This window comes from Camelus dromedarius, chromosome 7 (assembly GCF_036321535.1).
Source record: "Camelus dromedarius isolate mCamDro1 chromosome 7, mCamDro1.pat, whole genome shotgun sequence".
NCBI classification, from domain to species: Eukaryota; Metazoa; Chordata; class Mammalia; order Artiodactyla; family Camelidae; genus Camelus; species Camelus dromedarius.
This window is the reverse complement of record NC_087442.1, coordinates 16,984,256-17,011,252: the sequence shown is the minus strand read 5'-3', so window position 1 is coordinate 17,011,252 and position 26,997 is coordinate 16,984,256. Positions and strand designations below refer to the sequence as shown.

At 39.3% G+C, this 26,997-nt stretch overlaps 1 protein-coding gene across 3 annotated transcripts in view; it reads left to right on the top strand.

Annotated features, from left to right (window-relative positions):
* EXOC4 (exocyst complex component 4) overlaps nt 1-26,997 on the top strand; it is a 702,098-nt gene that overhangs the window by 619,160 nt on the left and 55,941 nt on the right. For all 3 annotated transcript variants that reach the window (XR_836802.3, XM_064487345.1, XM_010975676.3), the window contains 3 exons: nt 12,935-13,076; nt 20,816-20,994; nt 23,739-23,898. Coding sequence is in view for 2 of the 3 variants with exons in the window: in XM_064487345.1 (XP_064343415.1) it covers nt 12,935-13,076; nt 20,816-20,994; nt 23,739-23,898 (481 nt within the window). In the remaining variant the exon portion in view is untranslated. The remainder of the gene's footprint in view (nt 1-12,934; nt 13,077-20,815; nt 20,995-23,738; nt 23,899-26,997) is intronic.

Sequence of the window (26,997 nt, the reverse complement as noted above, 5' to 3'; positions counted from 1 at the left end):
AAAAGAAATGATCTTACAGTTCCTATAACTCAAATGATAAAGAGAAAGCCAATCACTTGTTTCCAAGTAAATATTATTTCTGTTATGTATGTAGCTCTTCCTGCCTCTTATATGCATTCCGTAGGAGTTGTGCCGTAATTTAAAGGTTTGCCCTGTATCCCTCCTTCGGGTGGTACCTGAAGGTTGGAGTGCGGTGGGAAGTTGTCTGCTTGTGAACAGATCCTTCCTCTTCAAGGACAGTGGTTTGCAAACAGCTCTTTTAGCAGACTTGCGCTGCCAAATCTTCATGTAACAAATGAAAATGGAGCTTCTCTGATGGGGGGTGGAGGGGGTGGGTACAAAACTTAGAGAATGGAGATTGGGAGATTAGGAATGTGTTAGAGAGCACACTGGGAAAATCCTTGCCTTAGGGGTGACAACATGCCATTAAAGGGTGGCATCTTTGTGACCGTTCATCCCACTCCTTCCTGCTCCAGATGTCCTCTGACATCCGAGTGGCCAAAGCTCAGAAGAATCTCTTGCGTTGAAGGTTAGATTTATTCATCAAGGCTCAATCAGGGAAACAGAAGTCATTTTAGGGATTTCAAGCAAGAGGGAGTTTAATACAAGGAATTAAATGTTTTAAAAATTGCTAAAAGGGCTTAGAAAACTGTTGGGAGGAAGCAAAGCGCAAGGAAACTAGCTGCTGGCTTGCGGGGAAATGTGGAGCCGCAGGAAATGCGCCAGTGGTGTCACCTGCCTGCAGTGAAGACGCAGCTGTTGCAGGATCTTTCCTGGAAGCTGCCGCCAGCCTCCTATCTGCCATCTGTGTGAGCATTCTTCTCCCTCTGCAAGAGGAAAATAGTCCCTAACCTTTCTTTTGGCCTTCCACATCTTTGGGGAGTGCCTCTCCCTGACAGAATCTAAACTCCAAACCCTGCTGGGAAGAAGTTGGAAAATGTAGTTCCTCTGTTTCCAGGAAGGGGGCTGGGGATGATGCCAAGTTGACAGCAGACAAGGGCACAGGGTGTTTTCCCATCTCTCTTTCTGCAGTAAATTTAATCTAGGGTGATATCAAAGGGAACATATTCCCAAGAAAGCAAATGAAATAACAAGTTCCCTCTGGTAGTAAATATAAAAAACGTCTTTCCAAAAGAAGCCCGATTCAGCTGTTTTAGCCTTAATAGAAGACCTGACTTGTCAGTGTCTTTATGTGCATATTGAAATAATTTATTACACAATTTCTGTCTCTTCAAGTGAAAATAGTAACTTCTGTCATTTCAGGTCCAAATTTCAGAGGCTACATAGACTCCTAACCATTCCTCCCTTACTTTCAGCACATGGACGCACACTTCTGGATTTCTTCTTTCTTTTCAGAGTGCCTGTGGCAGGAGGGGAAATAAACTGTGACCAGGAAATAAATGATGATTCAAAATATAAATATGACCTTTCAGGCCCTGTGTGAGTAAGGCAGACCTGATCTCTCAAAAACACAATTTCAAAGCTTTGTTGAATACCCTTTTGAATTCCTAAGATAACACCCGAGTTCACTTTGCTAAAGAATCAAGCACCAGGGACATCCTTTTCTTGAAAAGAGTGATCCCTGTCATTCCTCCCTCAAAATATGAGAAACAGCACTTGATCTCCTCCCAAGCTGCTTCTGAGCATCATTCCTTGCCTTCCCACCAAACTACCCCTTCCTCATGCCCACCTGAAATGCCACCTCTTTTACTGGATTTGCAATTCTGAAGAAAATCATTCTCTCTCCCACCCCTTTTGTGGAAGAAAAGAGAAAATTTAAGCCTGCCACCCTGAATCCTGTTTTCTTTCACATCTCCACTGATTTGAGCGTTGCCAGAATTCAGTAGTGTTCTCGGACCTTCGCAGTTCCTTATCTTAAGGTCAAAATGTCGGGAGCTTACACAGTGTGAATGTCTTAATATCTCACTATGTCATTTCCTTTCGGCCCATTAGCCACATAAACCACTAAGCCCGCAGCTCTCAGGTATTTTACAGGGTGTTTTCACGAGTAAGGAGATGAGTCTCGCAGTTTCTCTCTTCCAGGGTACCCAGCAGGAGGTCCAACAATAATAGCTTAGATTTACTGAGCTCTTACTATGTGCTAAACACTGTTGTAAAGCTTTATGTGTTTTATATCATTGAATCCTTACAGTGACCTTCAAGAGGCTGAAAAATTATTGCCTCGATACAAAGTTCTCACAGTTTGCCCAAGGTTATTCAGTTGGTAAATGGTTGAATCAGAATTTAACCACCACTTTCTGAGCCTAAACATAGATAGTCAACCCACAAGAAATGTTGCAGTAGGTGGAAACTCTGGTTCCATAATCAATATGAGGACACATATCCTATTACCTAGGGAAATGAAATCATTTAGATTTTGAGGCCATATCCTGGGATTTTATAAATCGCCTGATATATAAATGATTGCTTCTCTATGTAGCTTACCCTAATTGGCATAAAAACAGATTATTAATCTTTTGGTTTTTAGGGAAGTTGCTTCTGGAAGCATCTATGCGAACTGTTAATTATCCTAGGGATTATATGACAAGACTAGAATGAATGTGTGAACAGTATTTGTGTATTACTAATGTATAAAGACAGAAATATGGCTGGATGTTATGGACCTTTGCAAGGCATTAGTCAGTAGGTATGTGGCACCAGTTCATCCATTTAGCCCTCACAGGGAGTATCTGACACAAGCAAAATTAAAAGGGAGGTACTTAACTGTTATCTTTACCGCATCCTGGAGAAGTGACCACTCTTGTCCTCGCTGAGTAGAAATTCTAGCAAGATTTATACCTGCAAATCCTGCAGTGTGTGTTAGTGAGTTCGTTCTCTTTCTCTTTCTCACTTCCAGCATGCTTCTAAGGGAGCCATCACCAATTACACAGCTGGTCTCGGTGACTGTGCTTGGTGGCAGGGTCAGCTCTGTCTTGCAGATAAGTCTGCATGTTGTCCACATAGTGGTAGGGTCAGAGTGACCAGTGCTGCTAGGATTCTGCCTGTTTTTCTCTGCAGTCACAGTAGCTCATAAGGTTTTGCCATTGACTATATAAAGCTAGTCTGATTGTTCCCAAACTTACTTAAAGCTATAGATAGAGGAGAAGGATACTGAGTTTTTGTTATTTTTTCCTTCAACACACTTTTATTGAATATGTAACAGTTAATAGTAATTGTTATACAGTAAACCCTTGTGTGCTGAATGCTATTCTGAGCGTTTATGTATTTTCTCTCTCAATATTCAGAATCCTTTGAGGTTAGTATGATGATTCTCCTTTTACAAGTGGGCAGTTTGTTCTAGGGAAGTTCACCCAAATGGTATATGAGAAAGTCAGAATTTGAACTTAGATCTGTCTCCAGAGGGTACTTGGCTGTTCACTGTACTTGATCCTTAACTGCTGGTTCCAGAAGCTGCACTGTAGACTGGGGCTACAAAGATAAGCGTGTGTACCTGTTGTCAGTCAAGAAGTTGCTGATTATTTCCCAACTTGGCCAGAATTCATGAATGATACAGCTGCCTGGACGGGGAACTCAAGAAAAAAGGCAACTAGAAAATTAAATTGAAGAGAGACCTGATACAGGACTTTGATTTGAACTCCTTTAGTTCTGGTTTTATTTGTGGCACTCGTTTGTGTCATATTGAAATTCATGCTTTATTTCTGTTCAGTTCGGTTTCACCATTTGTAAAGGGACCTAATGTTTCTAATTTACCCAGTGAATAAGCCATCCCCTAAGGCTCTTTGGAAGATTTACAGATGCAAAGCTGGAAGGATCCTGCTTGAACACATGGATAAATGTTATCTCTTTGCCTTATTATATTTTTTGCCTCTAAAATTCTGTTAAAACTTTAATCTGTGTCGCTTTTTCACCTAAAATATCTGGTTAAGTATTTATTAACATTTGAAGATGCTCTTTGATGTGGGGTTTTACAGAAATACAAAAGGCTTACGAAGTCCATGGAAATCTAATATAGCTCCACAATGGTGCCTTTCAACAGAAGGACTGGAGCTGTTCATTAGCTTTTCCACCCGTTTCTCTTTTCATATCTGGCAGGACCTGAATTGGCCACACCACATGCCTTTTTTAGTAGATGATTAGGTTTTTACCAAGCCTCAGGGAGGATTACTTGGAATAAAACAAAAATCAATCTTAATGTTTCCCCCCAGGACCAAAAGAGACTGAGGTCTGTTGTCTCACTCCCGAGGTGTGAAAACCACGTGTCTGTGCTCATTGGCATTGTGTGGAGGTAGGGGTCTGAGGTCAGCTGTGACCGAGGACCTGGGACCTGCTCAGGCTTGTTCCCTTCAAGCACTATTTGGTGAGGAACTAGATGTGTTTTTCCCACCGTGGATCTGTGCGGTGTGTAGTGTAAACTGTTGCCTCAGAATTGGCCTTTGATCCTGTGGTAGCCTAAGGAGATAAGCTGTCCTTGTCTACCTTGCTTCTTTCTTTTGATTTGCTCTTCACAATGGACCTTACACAAATCTCCTTTGTTTTCCCCATATAGGTCAATATTTGGAATAATTCTTCAATTTCAAACACTCACAGGCTTTCTGGAGCTTCAATTTCCTACCCTGAAATAGAAAAATGTTACAGGCTAATGAACTATTTGGAAGGCATTAGGTTAATAGCATCGTGAAGATATAATGGGGGGGGAAATGTTATAAAAGTCTTTGATTTGTCCTTAACTTGCAGATTAAATTCAATAGGCATTATTGCTGAGGGTAAGGAAGAGCTGTAGGCTATGAGAGATGCCAGGAGGAATAAATTACTGCTTTGTTGTCATGTATCTCTCAATACCAGGGATTCTATAGGCAAATACAGTGGGAGATGAAATGTGGGCAGGCTGGAAGAGGGAGGCGGGGAGTTACTAGAGTTCAGGGGATGGTCCCCAGCTCTGTGGCAGGTGCTGTGTTAGGGGCCACAGTCCCCATTTGGTCCTCACAACTCTCTGAGTTGCACATATGAGGAAAACGATCCTGAGTTGTTAAGAAATGTGTTCTAGAGGTGATGAAAAGCAGAAGAATAAATTTTACTCCTTTGGGAAGCAACAGAAAAGAGTTTGGTTTCATAGAGATGAAAATTACTCGTAAGCATCATCCTTAAAATTAAGTTCTTTATAAAAGTTTGGTCTTTGGCTTCTTTTGGTTTGGGTTTGGGCTTTTGTTGTTGTTTTTGCCTTATACAGTCCCAAATAAAGGTTATTGAACATCTGAGACATGAGGCTGGGCGGTGAGTGGTATATCTTCTCTTCCTCAGAGAGTCACTACCTATAGTCAGGGTACTATAAGACATTTCAAGGGAGTGAGAGGGAGATGTTCCTAAGAACACTGTGGATTTCTATTGCCCATAGTCTTATGAGTAATAGTGGGGAAAGATGTAACATGTGGTCATTTAAATAATAACTGGTACCACAGAGAAGAAAGTAGGTCTTTGCCTCCTGTGCCCACTGGAAACTTTTTTTTGACCATAAATTTATTATCAATTAGGCAATTAGACCCAGAAAAGCAGTATAAGTAAGACACCTTCCCCTCATCCTTAATTGCTCCTATTCTTAACTCCTTTTTCCTTCCTAATAATAAATTTTTTCTACTTTTCCCTGCTCTAGTTTTTTTAAAATGTCTTCCATTTTCCCTTCTTCCCCAGTAAGAGTGGACAAAAGAGAAATCCCTTCCAGAGGCAGCAGTGAAAAGGCTTGGTGGTGTTGTCACACCTAGCTATTAGGTGTAAAAGGATTGGGTGTTGTGTCTCATAGAGTGGGCTGTATTTCCAGAACAGGTTACACACATGTGCGTCATGTACATACAGGATCTGATCCGAATCATGCTCAGTATTTCCCACCCTTTGCAATCAGAATTCTGTAGGTCAAGGAACAATCTGAGTCAGCATTTTGGTTTTCAAAATCAATTGATTTTGCTACTTTAAACGGAAAATTTCTCAAGTATTTGGGACTGAAAAGAGGTGGTTATTATCTGGGGACAGAAGAACCATTACTTCTGAAATAGGAAGCAAAATGGAGAGGACCTACTAAACACGTTTCTTAGATAAGCCTCATCCTTATGTAGAAAAGAACTTAAAACTGCATTCTAGATTATTAGGAGGATGGGGGAAAGTGACAAAAATAAATGATTTGATAATAGGGGCTAAAGCTAGGACTGTTGGCAAAGAGTAGCTGGCTGCTAAAAATGTGTTTCAGGAAAGAGAAAGAGGGATCAGAAGAGTCACCATGAAATGTTAACTTGGAGTAATTGGCTTAGATAGGAAGGAAGGACATCTCTATCCTAAGAAAATTAAAATTAGATGCTAATAAGACAGTAGATTCTTGACCATGTGAAGGCCACCTGTCCATTCCAAAAGCCAGTAGATTTCATAAATAGAGAAATAATTCAAGAAGACTTATGTAGTACCTCCTGTGTACAGAGCGCAGGAGTAGAGGAAGGTTAGCGTGCATATTGTGCAAATAATTTAAGGGGATGAGTAAAAAGTAGGGATAATGATACAGAGAAATTACGAAGGCTGAGAATAGAGCTAGCAAGCGTTAAGAGTTCTGACTTGGAACTGTCGTATTATAGCGTATGACACTTTTAAATCCTACCCCGGTGCCGGGCATGATAGGAGCATATACCATAGCTATTTAGGGAGAAAAAAAGAGGTTAGATGGATGCTCTCCTGTCACAGCCCCCATTGACTCTGTGAGCCCCATGAGTTCTAAATGTCACAGGCCTAATCAGTATCCCTAATTTTATTTTTTAATAATGTCAGCCAGATAACAGCATCAGAGGATCTCAAAATTATTTGCAAAACCTAATAACACATTGCTCTAGTGGTTAGGAAGGTCCTATTACTACAATTTTATAAATAGGAAAACTGAAAATGGGAAATGAAAGAATTTTATCCCAGGTTCAAGCAGAGATCATTATGTGGTGTCTGTCATTTCTCTGTACAAAAAGGAAGAAGAGGCAGAAATAATGGTTATACCAAAATTTGATCTTCTAAAATGTTTTCCAGCAAGAAAAGTCTCAGATCATTCTTCCTTGTCTTCTTCCGTCTTTGAAAAAGCTTGAATTCAGAGTTAACCTTTCTTTTCCTGCCATGATAACCATCTTCCCCTTTTCAGTTTATCACTTTCATGACAGCTGATACTAGTCTAAGCTAATATTGGAACAATTTTAGATAATATTGCAGATGCACAAGGACATCCTCATATGAATCAATTATAGAAGTCACAGTAAGTTGCCATGGAAAGTATAGCAGCTGCATCCTTGAAAACAGATGCTCTTCTGGGTCTGAATGAGTCCAATTTTGACTAATTTTAAGACCTAAACAAATTTCAGTCTGGTTAATATTAGGATGTGGAACCACTTGAGACATCCTAATGTCTTGGGCTGATTGCTTCTCCGTGACAGTTAGTATATGGCTTTCCTTGAGAGATGCTGAGTATTCGATATGCCAGGGGTTTTATGTCAATGGAAAACAGACTCCCCAAGTCTCGGCTGCAGGAAGGTAGACTCATGAAATTAAAGTGATTTCTAAAGGCAATACAGTTTATGGAAAAAGTGCTTAGTCTGTAGGGATTGGCCAGAATTGCTTTAAACTGTACTGCAAGATTCTTAGAGAGCCCAGGAAACCAGCTCTAAGAAACTGCTTCCCTCTCCCCACTCTGTCGCTAAAGTATACTCAAGAAACTAAAGCAAAAGTTACAGTTGTAAATGGCATGTCGTTCCTTATCTTGCCTGACCATCAATATGGTATTATGTGAATTATTTGTCATGTTATATTGGTCAATTAAATAATTTGTTCTGCTTTAAAAAGCATTGATTGAGCTCCTATTATATCTCCAGTTATTCTGCTGGCCCTGAAAATGGGAAATGGGAAATATATATATATATTTATAAATATAAATGTATGTATATACATAATTCTTTCCTTGAAGGAGTTAATGATCTGGTAGGAAGACAGATGGATAAAAAGATCATGTCAATTGAATATGATAATAGAACTGTGTGAAAAACATCCAGAGGAACCAGTGACCCTGCCTGGAGAATCAGGAAAGACTTTCTGAGCCAGAAAGCGTGAATTGTTTAGAAAGAGGAATATGAGCCATCAAAGATATAGAATCCTTAACGGCATAATATGTTTTAGGATTTAGGGAATTTGCTTTCAAAGTGGGGTGGCTCAGAGGGCAAGATTGGGGAGGGGATAGTTGGAGAGGAAGGAAAAAGTGGTGAAAGATGGAAAAAAACTGAAGTGTTGGGCAGAACCCACAAATGATGGAAAGCCTTACTAAGAGGCTTCATCATATAAGCAACTGGAAACAGTGATGTTATTTTTACAAGAAGTTAACATAGTCAAATGTTGTGTCTTAGATAAATAACGCTGTGTATCTAACTTATATTTAATTAGCTAACTATGGAGGATTGAGTTAAGGTAGGGGCCGGGCATGAGGCAGAGACATCCGTCAGGAGACTGCTGCAGTCGTCCATGGAAGAGATGAAGGCTACACCAGGAAAGTGACGACAGGTAGAGAAAAGACACAATAGATTAAGAAAACAGTTAGGAAATAAAGTTGGCAGAAATTAGTCTTTGCCAAGAAGAGGGAGGGAGGGGAGAGATTAAAAGATTACTCTCATGTTTGCAGCTGAGATTCCTAGATTGCTACACCACTGATAGAAAGGGAGTTTGGGATAAAGAGCAGATGCTAAAGATAGATAATGGGTTTAGTTTTGAACACATCATATGTGAGATGCCCGCGGGATGTACAGGTCAAGAGAGCTTGCAAACAGTTGATCAGATGGAGTTGAGGAGTCATCAGTTCCTAGATCATCGCAAAAATCATGAAAATTGATGTGCTCACTCAGAGAGAACATATAGAATGACACGTAAGGGAAACTAATAGAGGAAAACATCCCTGGGGGCCCAGCACTTGTAGGGGTGCTAGAGGAAGAGGGTCCAGTGGAGGAAATTGTGAAAATAATGGCAGAGAGGTGAAAGGACACCCGGAGGAACGTGGTGTCGTATAAGCCAAAAGAAAACAGTATTTCAAGGGGGGAGGGTATAACTCAAGTGGTAGAGCGCATAATTAGCATGCATGAGGTCCTGGGTTCAATCCCCAGTACCTCCTCTAAGAATAAATAAGTAAACCTAATTACCTCCGCCAACTGGGGAAAAAAACAAAACAAAACAGAATTTCAAAAAGGAAATGGCCGGTCCTGTGGAATGTAGCAGAGAGCCTTTCTGTGATGAGGATGGAAAAGCACCCAAGGGTTATGGCAATTAGGATACCACTGGTGACACTTATCAGAATAATTATCTAATAAAGAGGTGAAGGTAGAAATCAGACTGGGGCACATGGAAGAGTTAATAGAAGCCAAGACTATGGAGAAAACAAGTGCTGACAATTCTTGTGAAATCTCACTAAGAATTGGATGTCCTCAAGAGAGGTGTTAACAAGAGTGGGAAGGATCTGTCCTCGGGGGCCTGGGGAGCTAGCCAAGCACCAGGAAAGGATTGACAGATGGTGTTGTGGGCTTTTTCGAGATTAAAATTCAGAAAATTTTAGTGGCAATAATCTGTACTTTTGTTTTCCTGTCAAGATATGAGTTGTAGAAATAGCCCAGGGTTAGGTCAAGTAGCCACAAAAGAATCTACAATGAGGTCGTTGGCCAAACGGTCACACGTAGCCACTTCTAGCTACAGGCAAGGCTAGAGGTACAGGCATTTAGCTCCCCAGAGTCGACAGCGGAGTGAGCAAGGTAGTACTGGCAATATCTGTTGGTTCATGTAACGAGGAGTGTCTGCCCCAGAGACCAAAGGTTCAGCTTCCTCATGTAGACCAGTCAATCTAGTTCAGGAAGCCATGGTTATGTTGCTGCAAATAGTTATCTCGAAGATGCCTGCTTTTATACAATGGCTGTAAGAGGAATAAGGCTATTTTGAATTATCTGATGTGACCCATCCCCAGTATTAGAACAACAGTTCAAAGTACATATCCTCATAAAATAATCAAATACTAATATTGTTAAAGCCCCAAATATATGGGTTCTGCCAATATGAAGAGCAGCCCTGAGATAAATATATAACCACATAGCCTCTAAAAGAGAGAGAGAGAAAGTGTGTGCGTGTGTGTCCAGTAACCTCCTGTCTTGACTGTGACCTCCCAAGTGGGTTCTGTCAGCATCACTTTTTTGTAAATTTCCATTTGACTCTTAAGAGCTAGTTAATTGTTCTGTGTTGTCTTCGCCATGCTCAGCATTTCTTTGCTCAGTTTATTCCTTCTTGTTAAGAAAACTTTATAAATTTCAGTGAGCCGTGAGGAATTCTCAAACCAGCTTTTCAGTGGAGCTCTGGGCATAATTTTTCATGTTGTTTTACTGAAATGTTTTTGCTGTAGATTATAGTCTAGCAAAATGCACAGCATGCTGCTGTTCTAAATTACTTTTCCCTCACTCTTTTCAAGTTTTACCTTGACTGCTTAACTCTACTTGGATTTTTTTTTTCAGTTTGCAGTTTGGCAGTGGTCAGTTGCAACACATGATGACATTTTTTTTATTTTTATTATTTTTATTTTATTTTATTTTATTTTATATTTTTATAATAAGAGATTTTTTTTTTTCCCTAACTTTCTTGGTGAAATGTGTCCAAAATGCCTTTCGTAGAGTTTGGGAGATTAGCCTAGCTTTGGACCTCAGACCACGAGTCCAGTTTTTTCAGGGTTTTGATTTCTTCCTCTTTGGTTGACACAAAGATTGCTCTTCCTGCCACAGTTAGTGTCACACCACAGAGGAATCTGAGGGCTCAAAAGCTCTGAAATGCCTCGAAATGTGAGAAACGTGTTACGTAGAGTTGCTTTCATCCAGCCTGCCCGATGAGAACGTTGTGAAGGCAGGGATCTCACCTTGCAATCAAACAGCATGAGCAATGAGGACGTTAGAGAAAGCAGTGGCCGCTTCCAGTCCTCAGATCCGGTCATGAACTTTCAGACGATGCCAAGGCTCATCATGATCTTAAATCTACATTGCTGCATTTCCTTCCTCCTTACACGTTAGTCCCTGAAAATAAAATTCTTTTTTTTAATATTTGCCATGATATTTTCATTTATTAAAGTCTGCTTCCACAGAGGAGAACTTAGCCTTTTAAGTCTTGACTGTCTCTCTAGGGTTTGGCAGAGTCTAGGAATAGATGCGGTGCTAAAAGCCCGTAACCACAGGTGCTGCTTCAGCTAGGTGTGTTGACTCCCGCTCTGTAAGGTGAACGCCTCCTGAGTTAGTCAGCAGTGCCTCGCCGGATCCTATGGGCCCTAAGTCCAGGAAGCCCTTCTTCCAAAGGACTACATCCTCTGGTCATTCTCTGATAGAAAGAATTTTCAAGTGGAAAAGCAAAATATACTGTTAAATGAAAATAGAACTTCAAGGCGGATGGAATTATCTTTTAAATCTCTTGTTGCTATAAGTAAGCCTGAGACTTCAGGTTAAGACCTGGATGGGGTGGGGAGGGTGTAGCTCAGTGGTAGAGTGTGCGTGACACTCACGAGGTCCTGTATTCAATCCCCAGTACTACCATTAAAAATAAATAAATAAACCTAATTGCCTCCCCTTGCCCAAAAAAAAGACCTGGATATCACATACTAAATAATAATTATTATTTGTGTTTTTTATTTATATTAATATATGAGTGAGTTTTATGTGCTATTGTCCTAAGTGTTTTATCTTCAATAATCCACTCAATGTTCCCAAAGGCATGATATAGATACTATTAAGTCCATTTTACGGGAGAAACTAAGGCAGACAGAATTTAAGTAATTAGCTCTTAGTCATACTAGTAAGTAAGTAGTGGAGACAGGACTCAAGGCCAGTCTTTGAGGCTCTAGAGAACTCAAAAAACTTTTCAATGAAATTACCAAATTATTGTTGGCGATCTTTGAGAAATTATAGGGAACTGGGTACACAATGGAAATCTAGACATAAAGACATGTAGCTCACACTTTTGCTGCTTAGTATTTTCCTGCAGAAAATGTCCAAGTGCTGTTAAATATTTGATCAATGACTTGGGAGAGATACAGAAGTTAGATTTATCAAATTTTCAAGAAAGACCTTTTTAGGGCTTTTAGATGCCTTGTCAGCTCCATGTAAGTTAAAGGACAGTGCAGCACACTACTGCTCTCCGCCCCCCAGAAGATTCTGGGCTTACATGCCAGCAGCACAGCATCTAGAAAAGGGAGTTGATCATTCTCCCTAGTCAGGTCAGCCCACTCTAGTAATAATTGTGTTTGGTCCTGAGTCCCGCATTTCAAGCAGGTATAGAACAATTGGCATGTTTTTGTTGGTGAGTTTTGGGAATTATAAAATAACTCATTTGGATTATTTGAAGAATAGTGGAAAATCTGGGGACATTTAGCCCAGAAAAGAGAAGACTTCAAGGAAGCCAAAAGAGATATCTTCCTTAGTGGAAGTACTTGTGCATAGGAGAGTGATTGCAAAGTTGGTAGAACCGGGGCCAATGGTTAAAAGTCAATGACAACAGATATGGCTTGATGTAAGATGATCGTGTCTTTCAGAGATGTAATAGGCTGCCACAAAAGGCATTGAGTTTTCTTTCCCAAATGCTTGTGTGGGTTTGCAACCAGAAGCTGAACAGCCAGTTTTGAAGATGCACAAATAACAAGCATAGACCACATGGTTGGGCCAGATGACGAAGTTTACATCCAACTCTGAGATCCTGTTTCTATCCTTCTGTGAATTGATTCAAGACAATCATCTGAGCTACTGTGTTTAATCAAGTACAGAAATAGTCTCTCATGCCTTGGATGTCTAATGCTACCAACAAAAGCATTAGCCAAATCGATAAAAACAACATGATGAACAGCAAAACCATGTCATTTGAAATCTGTTGGCATCTAATGAAATGATTGGTGTTTTCTCCACACCCCTTCTTTCAGATCTGTCTCCTGCTCAAGACAGCCACATGAACGTGGATCTCCCTCCAGTGTCGGAGCAGATCATGCAAACCCTGAGCGAACTTGCCAAATCTTTCCAGGACATGGCTGACCGCTGCTTGCTGGTCCTCCATCTGGAAGTCAGGTATGACACCAGTAAAGCCCAGCACTTTGTGATTTCAGTGCACTGTGGGTCATGAATGGTCATAAATCACTTGCTTATTTCTGGAGAGTATCACCATCATTTTTGGTTCTTATTATTGATGCTCTTTTTTACACTGACAGTGATCTTCAGTGTTACTCCGTCACCACTTACTGAGGCTTTGAAGCACACACAGTATTGTGAGTGTGGTGCTTCGGAGTTTGCATAGCCGATGACATCAGAATCATCTGGATTGGAATGTCTATTCCAGTTGACTAGACCATCTTAAATCAGTGAATTAACTTTAGTAACTCAGCTTCCTTCTTATAAAAACAGAAACAATAATCTCTAACTTTTATAGATTTTATAAATGAAATAATAACGAAATAAAATAGGTGCAATGCCAGCCACAGGATAAGTGCTCAAAATGTGGTAGCTTATCCACCATGGTGACTTTATTGCATTGATATTTTTAGTAAAGTACTCTGCTTGTCAGGAAGGGAGTCTGCAGATGCAAGAACCATGATCCCTTCCCTTAAGAACTTCAAACCCAACTGAAGAGATTGAGTTCAGTCATAATTCAAGAAAATAGTTTCAAAGATGTGATATTCTTGGACTCTTTCTTGTTCCTTCCCCTGAAGTGTGGAATATTCTGATTAACTTTGGTAGACTGTATTATCACACCTCTGGAAATGGTGGGAAGAAAAGACTAGGAATCACCAATCATTCTCTTACTCATTCCACAAATACTCATTGAGTGCCTTCTTCGTGCCAGGTGGAGTTCTAAGAATTGAGATACAGTAGTGACAAAACCCTCAGGCTCCCTGCCCTCATGGAGCTGCACTTTAATCAGGGGAAATAGCCAGTGAGGAACTAAAAAGGAAACTTTCAAATGAGTGTAACTAAGAGAATAAAATAGCATAACAGGATTAAACAGTGCTATCGAATAGAAATATAAAGTGAGCTACACATGTGAACCACATGAATAATTTTAATTTTTTCATAGTTACATTTGAAAAAATAGAAACATGTACCTCATAATAATATATTTAATCTACCCCCAATATACCCAGGTATTATCATTTCAACATGTAATTAACATAAAAATTATTAATGAAATATTTTGCATGTTTTGTACTCGGCCTTTGAAATCTACTGCATCTTTTACACTTAATGTCACATCAGGATTTGGACTCATCACATTTCAAGTGCTCAGTAGCCACATGCAGCTAGTGCTATCATTCTGGGCAGTGCAGAGGGTGGCTGGGGTTGACCAGAAAGGGAGATTTGGTATTTTATGTTTTAGACAGAGTGGTCAGAGAAACTGGGACAAGGTAACTAGAAGGAGCCATCCATACAAAACCTGATGGAAAAGAGTTTCAGGCGGAAGGAGCAGCACTCACAAGATCCTGAGACAGAATCAAGCTTAGCAGTTCGGAGGAACAGAGAGGAGTCCAGTGTGATTGTAGCCCCGTAAACAAGGGGCGGGGAGGAGCAGAAGGAGAGGTAAAGAAAGAGGAGGACTGGAGCCTCATCACGTGAGGTCGTGGAGCCAGACTTATAGCAGGCTCTTCAAGAGCAAATGAATAGTTCAGATTTTATTCTAAAGGCATTAAGGAGCTATCAGAGGGTTTTAAGCAGTGGGGAGATCATTCATTCATTCACTCATTCATGTTTTTAAAAGATCACTCTGGCTGTTGTATGGGGGAAAACTGCATGGAGAAATATGAATGGAAGCAGAGTGACCAGATGAGACCAGTTATGAGCACCAGAGTGGCAGAGGTGACAGTGTGGGAAGTATTGGATTGGGAGTGTATTCTGGAGATAGAACTGATAAAAATATATTGATTGATTGGATTGGGTGCAGGTACTGGCGGCAGTGAAAGAAGGACTCCAGGAAAATCACTAGCTTTTGGGGTCAGAGCAGCTATGTGGTTGCCAGGGCCATTGAGTGAGGTGAGAAAGACTGAAGGACAAGAAAGATTGGGGGAGGGGTGGAAATCAAGAGTTCAATTTCGTAAACATTCAGTTTGAGATGCTCATTAGACATCTAGGTAGCGATGTCAAATAGACAGTTGGATGTGTACTTTTGAAACATCAGGATCAAAAACAAACAAGTTGACAGAATATTTTCTTTTCATTTGGAGTCTTTACTAGATTTAGGTTTTAAAAACTTAAATAGGATTTTGCTTTTGTATGTTTGGACTCCAGTTAGACCTTATAAGGATAGCTTGCAGGTGTGCCCAGGCAAAACCTAACTGAAACGTATTGTTGATGTCACTTTTTTTGTAATCTATTGGCTTTTTTCATTCTTCGTTGTCTTATCCAATGAGTTCCTTCTTTATTGCTTGTGAGCTCCTTGTGAATTGAGCAGAAAAGTTGCATTGTAGATTCGAAATCTGTTTTACTCAACATTTTTCTGATCTTATTTCTTACATTCAGCTGTTCAGAAATAGTCTTTTCCTCTGTTTTCTGATTTGTTTTACGATCATTTTCAGATTTGTTTTCTTTTTATTTATAAGCTGACAGTGAAAGAAATCAGGTGTTTTCTGAGAATAGATAAACGTAATTGACAAAGGGGGAAAAACCACCCAGTAACACGCTGGTGCCTCTGTTACCTGGGTTGCACAGAAAAACAAGGGAACATCAAATTAACTATCACAGCCCCTTAAATTTATGCTATTGATTGTGGGGGTACACGCACGGTGTGCTCTGCATTTGCAATTATCAGCTTGTAGTGTAGTTAATTCCAAGTGGGATATTTTCAGGGCATTTGAGTAAAATCTTTTAAATCCTTAACCTCTATCCTGCCCTTTTTATTTTTGTGCATGTTGGCAGGACTACTCTTAATAATGCTGAACATGTTTCAGTAGTTATTTATTAACTTTACAAGAAACGATTCACTGCTCTGACACCTATTACAATATCTCCTTCATCATTAGTTTAAAAACAGAAAAAAGATCATTTTAAGAATGAATAACAAAAAAAGACTGAGTTTTAGAGTCCTGGATGTAGAATTATCTAAATGAAAACACTACACATGTTTATTTTTTCTAAATTAAATTTCCTTATGTCTGCACGTAACGTGGTTTCCACATTCAGGTTGTTTTCTTCAGAATGTACGCAATATTGTCTTCATTCTTGCTCAAGTATGGTACGTAAAACTGGGCAGTCCTTGTTCATTGCTGTGGCCCCAGAACCTGAAACAGTCCTGCTGCATAATAGATGCTCAGTAAAAGCTTCAGCAACTCTTGAGAATTAGCCGGTTTGAAATCAAACCCAGAAAAAAATAAGTGCAAGTTTCCCAGACAAGACCTGTTGCTCATTAAAGAGAGTGAATTGGCTTAGAGATTGTTTTCATTTGGCAGCCCCCTCCACGTATTTAAAAGGTACAAAGACTGCAGGGCCAACGTCGCCCTTGTCATCAATCAGCTAATGTTTGTTTTGTTCCCATCCTGCTGGAAAAGAGAATTAGAACTTAAACACTGTGTCCAGGAGCTGGTACAGTGAAGAAGTGGCTGGTTAGGCACTGTCTCTGGCACTTTGACCCAAGAAGCCACTGTAGTAAGAGCACAGATGGAATAGACAGAAAAAAATTATGGGAAGAGCTAGCAAGAAGTCCAGAACAACTTCAAATGTGGAAATTTTGTCTTATTCCCGCAAATAGTTGTATATCCATAGCCCATCTTCTTCTTTAACATTGTTAAAGTTCAGACTAAAAGGTGTTCTCAAATCCAGTAAATTCTGTGTTGAAGGACCCATCCAAAGAGCATTTGACATTTTACCCAAGTCCCTGTAGGTCACATTTAACCACCAAGCAGTGCCTTTTTACAGTTGAAGCATAAAGCATGTGACACCCCCCAAGAGAAGAAAGACATAGTGAGACCATTAAAAATTGTTGGGTTTTCTTTTCCCTGTTTGAACTTTAGAAGAAGAAAATTAAGTTGCCATTTGAATCTAAGATGCTAAGAATGTCACCTTTATCAGCTGATTTCTCTCCCCATCAGGAGGGTTCTAAGGGGCTTCAACAGTAACTGCCTGTCACTGTTGGGATCCTGAATGTGCACTTTCTGAAAATCAACCATCCCGCTGTGTAATCAGCAATATTTGCAGAAAACCTTCATGCCAAAGTCGTGTTAAGGTCAGCCACAACATGTCAGGATTCAGAAGAAAAAGAAAAACACTTTTTTTAAATTTGGCATTTGCCAATGACTATTTTAATTGCTTTTTCATGTCTAATCATTTTGGGAGAGGAAGATAGTACCTGAAAACAGATTTTTTTCTCTCCTCTCTGCCAGTCACTTGAAGATTTCAGAAGCTCTCACCCCCAATTCATACTAATGTCCTAAGCAATCTCTCTACTTCCGCTTGCTCCTATTCTCCACCATTAATTCACCCTTTATATTGTGCCGGAGTCATCTTGCCAAAGCTTATTTTTGATTATATCATTTTCACCTCTTAAAATCCTCTTCAGATTCCCTACGACTTCTCAAAGTCCAGAGTCCTTAGATAACTTCCAAAGCCTGTGATGGCCTGGCCCCTGTGCACCTCATGCCTCTGTCAGGTGATCTGTGTGTACCAAAACGAACCACTGGTCGGTCATTCCTTCAAACCATTCTCCATTCACACCCTCATGCCTTCCTATAAGGTCTTCCCCTTGTCTGAGGTTATAAGGTCTGTAACTTACTGTAAAAATATTTTAGCACTGATCCCCTGATTTTATTTTCAACTAAGGGCTTCTTAGTTTAAATTTCAAGCACAGTGGCGCTCAGTTTCCCTTGTTGTGAATCCCACTCCAGGTCTGGTCAACTTTCATTATATCAGAAGGGTCCTATTCCAGAGGGGGCTGGGAATGTGCAATTACTGGTATCCTGATTGAAACTATATACTTTGATAATGACCTCATGAATGTCAGAATGAGGTTTTTATTGGCAAAATTAATCATTAGTTGATTAACAGCTGTTAATACAATTACCTATCATGAAAACGAACTGGTAGTCAAGATACTTGGACTCCCTTACATGAACAGGTTATAAGAATATAACACATCCTGTGCAAAACTTAGCTTGAAAGGGATCATAGATCTAAGTGTAAAATCTAAGACTATAAAATGCCTAGAAGAAGATATAGGAAGAACTCATTGTGGCTTTGTTTGGGTGAAGATTTCTTAAAGCTGACACCCAAAGTACCATCCATAAAAGAAAGAAATTATACATTGAACTTTATCAAAGTTTAAAACCATTCCTTGAAAGACATTGTTGAGATAAAAAGACAAGCCAAAGACTGCAAGAAAATATTTGCAAAATGCATGTCTGATAACTTGTATTCAGCATATGTAAAGAGTTCTCAAAACTTAGTGATAAGAAAACAGACAACTCAATAGAAGATGACACAAATGATGCAAAGACAAAGATATATGGATGGCAAATAAGCACATGAAAATATGTCCAATATCAGTAGTCACTAGCAAAATGCAAGTTAAAACCAAAATGATACCACCATGCATCTATAAAGTTTTTTTTTTGAACTGACAAGCACTTGAAGGCATTATGTTAAGTAAAATAAGCTCAATTTAAAAAAAAGACACTGGTATTGAATAGTTGAAATTTGCTGGGAGAGTAGTACTTAAATATTCTCATGTTTGAAAAAGGATAAATATATGAGGTGATGGATGTGTTAATTAGGGAATGGAAGGAATCCTTCCACAATGTGTACATACATCAGATCACCCTGATGTACACTAAGCAGATCTTACAATTTTATGTCAATTATACCTCAATAAAGCTGAAAAAAAAAAACTGACAGCGGTAAGTGTTGGTGAAGATGCAGAGCAACTGGAACGCTCATACATTACTGGTAGGAAAGCAAAATGGCACAGCTCCTTTGGAAGATAATTTGGCAGTTTCTTATAAAATTAAACATACACTTACCATATTACCCAGCAATCCTACTTCTAGGGGAATCCCACTTCCAAGAAAAATGAAAATTTGTATTTGCACAAAAACCTGTACACAAAGCAGCTTCGTTCATAATCACCCCAAACTAGAAACAATCCAGATGTCAGCTGGTGAACAGTTAAATCACAACACATTCATATGTGAGAGGCCTCTCAGCCCTGGCAAGGAATGAACGACAACGTGGATAAATTTCAGTGCTTTAGGAGGACTGAAAGAAGCCAAACTCCAAAGGCCACAGACTACATGTTCTATTTATATGGCATTCTGGAAGAGATAAAACTGTGGGGACAGAAAATAGATCTGTGGTTGTGAGAGCCTTAGGGTGTCAGTAGTGGTTAACTTCAGCGGGGCACAAGGGAATTCTGGAGGTGATGATATTGCTCTATAACTTGGTTATGGTGGTGCTTATATAGCCGGCTGCATTTGTCAGATCTCATAAAACTGTACACTGAAAAAGGCAAATATACTGTTTGTAAATTATTTGCCCATAAACCTGACTTTAAAAAAGAAAGATGATGGTCAAGCCTATAGGTGCATAATTAGGGATAATGCCCAAGGCTTTTGCAGCCATTTGTTTAGGACTATTTCTTGTTACTGGATGCCAACTCTAAGGGTAACAGAGTCCTAACTCCAGGTTGTCATCTTGTCTACTTCCAGTGAACCTTCCATGGCAAGATCAGACACAGAACTTAAAACAATCACTGAGCTTACAGAACAGCCTGTTTGAATTATGTTCGCCAGTGGATGGTGGGGTTTTAGCGTTGTTATTTGTTTGTTTTTAATAAATACCTGTATGTGCGGTAGAATGATTTGGTCTGGAACTTGCTTTCAGCTTAATATAAAGGTTATGGAAGAGCCAGTCCTTAGCGATCTCAGACTTTGTTGGCAGTTAGTGATACCTACCAGAAAGAACCTAAGAAGTGTGCATGAGCAAACTGACGCGGGCCATTTCAACAAAGGAGTGTGCTCCTTCCACAAGCTCACTCAGATATGTCCTACGCGACTCAAGTATCACCTCCTGTTGTGAACCTTTCCTGACACCCTCAGCAAACCTCCATGGCACCATGGGTACATGTCCTTCTGAGTGAGACACTACCCTCTTTTGGTCCATTTTTCTGGGTCATGCCTGTTAAGCAGTGGAATCTTTAGTGGCACTAACTCTGTCTCCCATTCCCAGAGCCTAGCACAATTTCTAACAAATTCCTACATGGTTGGTAAGCATTTTGTGTAAGTACTAGATGAACAGTAATAAATACGGCAGTAGCACCAGGCCCTGTGCTATACTCTTTTTCTGTAGTAGCTCCACAGAGCACCCTGTGAGGTGTGTGTTGCTACCATCCCCATTTCACAGATAAGGAGACTGAGCCTTAGAGAGAGAAGGTAACTTGCCTGAAGTCACATAGCCAGTAAATGGGAATTGAAACCAAAGTTTCAAAGGTCTGTGACCTCTGCCTCTCATTTTCACTACAATATCTGCTGAAAGAGATGATGCTTCTCAGGCTCTGCAAACAATCTTGTTGAAAGGAATTTTAGAGCTCATCTGATCTTCACCCCCAACATATGGGTTAAACAAGTGAGAATCCCAGAAGCTGACTTGCTCAAGATCACTCAGTTTTTCTATAGAATAACTAAGGTGGCTTTTTGGTAAAATTGGGGAGAGGTATATAAAAATTTACAGGGCCACTGCTATCTTAAATATTTGGGTGTGTTGTCACAAGAAGATTGTTATTTTCATCAAAAAGAGTTATGTAAACGAACTGCTTTCCCCGTCTCTCTCTTTTTCAGGGTTCACTGTTTCCACTATCTCATCCCTCTTGCGAAGGAGGGGAACTATGCCATTGTCGCTAATGTGGAAAGCATGGACTATGACCCCCTGGTGGTCAAGCTCAACAAGGACATCAGTGCCATTGAAGAGGCCATGAGTGCCAGCCTCCAGCAGCACAAGTTCCAGTATATATTTGAAGGTCGGACCCTGCCCCGGTCCCTGGGAGTTTGGGAGGAAGGAAGAGTGAAGATTTTTCTGATTTTTCTGTACAACAGAAGTCCAAAATCCGTAGGAAAAAGTTGTTGTGGTTTTTTTTCCTTTTTGGATTAAAGCTGCACTACCTAGCCTCTCCGTGTGCGGTGAGGTAGGCGGCAATATGGCTGCCATGCGATCCTTCTTGTTAAGGAGATTTAATCCAAGATAAGGCAGATGGCAGCCCGGCTACCTTCCTGACGTGCCACTAGAGGAGAACTGGGTAAATGTGTGGAGGGCACCACAAATTAACTCAAGAGGAGCTCATAAAGGAAAAAGAAACACACACGCAATAAGGAGAGAACTCCAAAAGATCCCCTTACAGGCTAAAATGATCGCTGGAAAGAGAAGTTTTCTCTTAGGTAGTGAGTTATTGTCTGAAAAGAACAGAAACCTCTGAGGAGCAGCAGTTTGAAGAAGGTTGCATTTGTAGATGCCTTCAGGGTCAAGGAGACAAGGAAGGTGTGAAAGACAGTACCATCCAGGGGCATCGCCTTTGACATTTACAAAAATGCGCTGCCAGCCAAATCGCTTTCAGGCTCTGAACGACCCCCTTTGGGACTTCAGATTACATCCCCTCTTTTCTTGTTTCGGTTGGTGTAGACCTGGGTGCCAAAAGCATCTATGATATCTCGCAGAATTACACCAGTGTTATTTATTTATTTTTAATAATTTATTTTTATTTATTTTTATTGGAGGTACTGGGATTGAACCCAGGACCTTGTGCATGCTAAGCATGTGCTCTACCACCGAGCTATGCACCCCAAATCAGTGTTATTTAAAACACTTAAGAAGGTACTTTGTGCAAAGGATTGTGGCAGCCTGAAGAAAGTGTCAGTGCATGACCATGTCTTGCTTTATGAAATAGTTCTTTTCCAGGAAATTTGGACCAAAAAAATCCTATTTTCCCATTAAATTATGTCACAGTGATGGAGATGAGTTCTGAAGGGGAAAATCCCTAAAAAACTACCCAAAAAGTATAAGTGATACTGTACCATAACTGATGTGGAAAAGATTTTAACTGAAAAAAAAAATCGTGAATTTGAGACTTCCTATTTAAAAAGCTGGCTCTCTCTCTGTGATATAACTTTCTAAATTCAAAGGCATAGTATAGAGTTTTCCAAGTTGGGGAGGTGGCACTGGTCTCGATCTTCGTGTGGCAGGAGTATTTTATTTTTATTTTATTTTATTTGTTTTTTAAGGAAGAATATTTTAATCACAGATACTGTTTAGAATTCCTGGTATATAGTGATAATATAACTTTTTTGACTGGTTTTATCGTAATTTATTATACTTATTATATAGATGTATTTATTTAATCTGTTGACTGTTCTCTACAGACAGTGCATCCCTTCATAGCCTACACTTAGGCCAGACCATGTTAAACAAAATTCTGCGTGAAGTTATGGGCTCAGGGGAATCACAGCAAAACTTGGCCTACAGAGATCTTTCATATAAATTATCCAGCCTTAAACGTAAAATCTATGCATGTGTTTCTTTAGCTTTGAGTAAAAAGCTTTTTACTTCAGTTTCAAATAGTAGCACATAGAAGTGAGACTGTGGTCTTGCAGCAGCGTTGGGTGAGTGTAGCTGAAGTAGGAGAGAATGCCTTCCTCTGTCCCTTTTCTAACTTTATCCTAATCAAGAGAAAACTCATTTTGAAAACAGAAGGAGCCACTGAATCTGAAGTTATGCCCTGAGCTCTGATCTGCACCATAACCGCCACTATGACTTCAGAAGAGGAAAGTAGCAAAAATATTAAAGACTTGTGACTAGTCAGGCCAGCTTTAGAATCCTGGGGGAAAAGTCCTGTACAGTCCAACTTTGTAAGAATAAGGGAAAAAGAAGGAAGAGAGGTTTACTTATTTCCAAATATTTAGAATTAAAATCTGAGTTCTAAAAATGGTAACCCACATGTGCCTCGAGTTGTTCTGACCAGTATTCCTCAACTTCAGCTGAGTCTAAATGTAATAACCAGCTCTTTGCCAAATTTCATAAACCTTGAGACGGTTCTTAGGCTGTGAGAACAAACCACCCGTGAGACCCCAGCAAAGTCCTTATGTGTCTCATGGAAACTTAACAGTTAATGCATGGTCTGCTTTTCCTTTGCACTTGGTTTCTGATTACATTCTCCCCAGCTACTACTTTGGAAATAGACTCCGTTGTCAGTGTTGAGGTGTATTAACAGTATTGCCCGTAGCCTTGGTTCCTATTGATTTATTTTTACTTAGGTAGGTTCCCAATCAACTTTTAAGTTGGAAATACACTCCTACCTGTTTGGTGGGAGGAAAAGGAGGCCAAAAAGATCATCATGTTTATATGCGTTTTTCTCTGTTTTAAAATCACTATACAGAGAAACAAGAGTCCTCTGCACTTCAGCAGTTTATAACAACCTAGCATAATCTCTAAGCCCTGGCATGGTGGCTTTAGCTGTATATGGCAGTACTAGAGCTGTGGATATACCAGGTTTTATTGCCAGCAAAAGAGTCTCCCTATTTGTAATTCCTTGGGCAATGTATAAATACTCTGAAATCATTGTAAGACCAACTGGTACAACCATCAGAGATAAGTGTTCTTTGGTCATTTAAATTTGCAGAGAATTAGAAGAGAGGAATCCTATGCCTTGGTTTATGCAGGATGGCACTAATCTCCCTTCTCTTTCCTCCCCACTGCCTGATGCTGATCCCTCAGGCCTAGGACACCTGATCTCCTGCATCCTCATTAACGGTGCCCAGTACTTCAGGCGCATCAGTGAGTCTGGCATCAAGAAAATGTGTAGGAACATTTTTGTCCTTCAGCAAAATTTGACCAACATCACCATGTCGCGGGAGGCAGACCTGGACTTCGCAAGGTAGGAGAGAAGGTTGGGCTTAGTTCCTGTACCAAAGCGAAGACTCATTGCCTATAAAATCATTTTTGAAAATGGATTCTTAGTACTTAAAAAGTTAAAGAAAAAAAAAGTGATGGATGTTAATTAAACTTGTGATGATCCTTTCACAATATATACATAGATTGAAGCATTATGTTGTACATCTGAAACTAATGTAGTGATAGGTCAGTTATATCTCAATTTTAAAAAGGTAAAGGGAACAAATAGATGTTCTTTGGTCACAGAGAACGTAATTCTTTAAAGTCCTATTGGATGTTTAACAACCCTTAAGTGGGTAATTTTTCCTATTGTCTAACTTAAGTTGTTTTACTACTAAACTTCAATAACTTTGATTATAAAAGTAATATATGCTCATTGCATAAAATATGTAACATAAAATAAAAAGAAGAATATAAACATGACCCTTAAACTTTTCATGTAGAGGTGATGATTTCTGATAGACTTTCTCCGGGTTTTTGTGCATATGCTGTGTGTATAGGTGAGGGTTCATGTGTGTATATGCGTATGATTTCTCTTCACAGATTTGTTAATGTGTTGTATACTCACTGAATTGCATTTTCCCATATGAATAATATTCTTTGAAAGCATGGTTTTTCCCATCTCCATCAACACCCCTTGCAAATATTATTCTTAATGCTTGAACAAATGTTCCATGGTATAAGTAAACCATAATTTCCTTATTTAATTATTTGCAAATTTGTAATTTGGATTTTTCACATTTTCCTCTCATCATAAATGACATGTGTCGAGTGTATTTTTACTTGAATCTATTTCCTCGTCACTTCTGTCTTTTTCAGGTGAAATTCATCTCCCCTTGTTTTAATGGGGGGAAAGCGGTTACTCATCACTGTCTATGCTGTTCCTTCATGTAATTAATTGAATGTTCTTCTTTTAAGTAGCATTTTCACTTTCTCTTTTCTAGGTTTGCTGATCTCAGCTTTTAGTGTTTCCTTATTATACACCTTTTCAAATTTAACAGTTAATTTTGCTCTCTTCATGTGGTCTTACCACTAACTATACTTTTCTTAAATCATTGGCCCTTTGGTGCTTTAGTGAAAACTTAAGCAGTTTTGAAGAAGTTGGGTGATGATTGTGGTATTGGTTCTTTATTGCTGCTTATACCTAGATGAATTATTCCACAAATTCCTTTATGCCTAGGAAGCCATTTGTTTTTAATAGTCCAGAATGCGCCTGCCTAATATTTAGTATTTCTTTGTCTTCTCACTTGATTTTTCAATTCCTGGAGAAGTTCAAGCAAATTTTAAATCATTCTTGAGACATTTAAGGGGATGATGAAATATTGTATTACTTTGATAATTATGAAGACATATGCTAGGATCTTTGTTTTGAAATTGTATAACCATGTATCTTCATTTTTATCCTTTTTTTCCAATCTCTCACTCCATTTGTTCAGTTACTACTCTGTTCTTTTGCTTTTCTGTCATCCTTCCCTGCCTTTTTCTTCCTATTTGTGTGTGTATGTGTGTGTGTTTATTAAATTCCCTATTTTAGGCTAAATTTGGTGGAAAGCCTTCCTTGCTCAGATTAGGGAAACCAGGTGTGACTGCATGCTGCATTTATTTGGTATCTCTTATGGGGAATGATCTCATTATTGAATTAGTCTATTCATAATAACATTGACAAGGGGAAGTTAAGAACATAGAGGCCTAAGGGATACAGAGAAGCGTTTCTAATTCTCTAAGGCATGTAATTCCTAAATTCAATCATCCTTTTTTAAATGATTTTTTAAAAAATTTAGCTGAAATAAGTAAATTAGCACAGTCTTTGGGAGACAGTACAGGGCCTGAACACACGTTAAAAACACTATCATCTGAATAATCAAATGCTGACTGGGCAATATTAAAGTTGGCATTGATAGGCCATATACCTACAAAGCATTTCTTCAGGAAAGCCATGCCTTTCACTGTTGGATTTCTGAGTGATATCCAAGGAGGTAGGTTTAAGCTGAAATGTGACTATTTGAGAGAGAGGTACTGCCATTATTACTCTTAACCTTTAATGAACTATGAAAGGAGATTGGCTCGGATAAATACATAGCATTGGATGATTCCGTCCTGATCCCAGTTTGAAAGACATCTTTACAAGTCTTGGATGCTTTAAGAGACGCAGATGTTTTTGATTTCCTCAGTGCATGGACAAAAGTGCTCATTTTGTATATTGGATGAGCGAATAGGTATCAAATCAAGGCTTCCTTTTTGTAGTAAAGAGCTTGGATAATGACAAAGTTTAGTTTATCTTTAATGCCCTGAACGTTTTAACCAGCTGACATGGGTCAGTTTCCTTAGAAGCTTATGAGAAACAGAGCATCTCCCTTGCAGTTCTTTCTTTGTAAAGAGGAAGTGTTACAAAAAGGAATAATATGTCCCTACTATGTGTAGTCTCTTTCTCCCTCATTTTCTCTTGCTCTCATACATGCACATATATGTAGATACACTTTATAGCCTTATTTTTTTCTGTTCTTGCTTTTGATAGGGACAGGTTTTGTGAAAGGGGCTCCATCAATTCTACTGAACTTGGAGCTATGTAAAATAAATACAACAGCGATACCAAAATAGCCAGAAATAATAGACTGCAGCAGCGTGTCTCAGCATTCCTTAAGCAGTGTCTAATCAAGTATGGCCAGCATCTGTATTTCCAGCAAATCTCTGTAGGAATGTTATCTTCTAACACAGTAATTAATCACTAGTTGCCATGTGTCAAAAAACTTACTTAACAAAAAGTTGCAAGGCTCTTGTTGTTTTTCACTTTCATAGCCTTCCTGGCCAGTGGAATATAGAACACTCTTTCTGTAAATAAATGAAAGATCTGGACCGATCCCATTTATGTCCATTCTTCTATTTATGGTATTGTTGAGTTGGCTCTTTTCTTTGTACACACCTTTGCTCTTTTTTTCCTAACATTTTTTTATTGATTTATAATAGTTTTACAATGTTGTGTCAAATTCCAGCGTAGAGCACAATTTTTCAATTATACATGAACATATATATATTCATTGTCACATTTTTTTCTCTGTGAGCTACCATAAGATCTTGTATATAT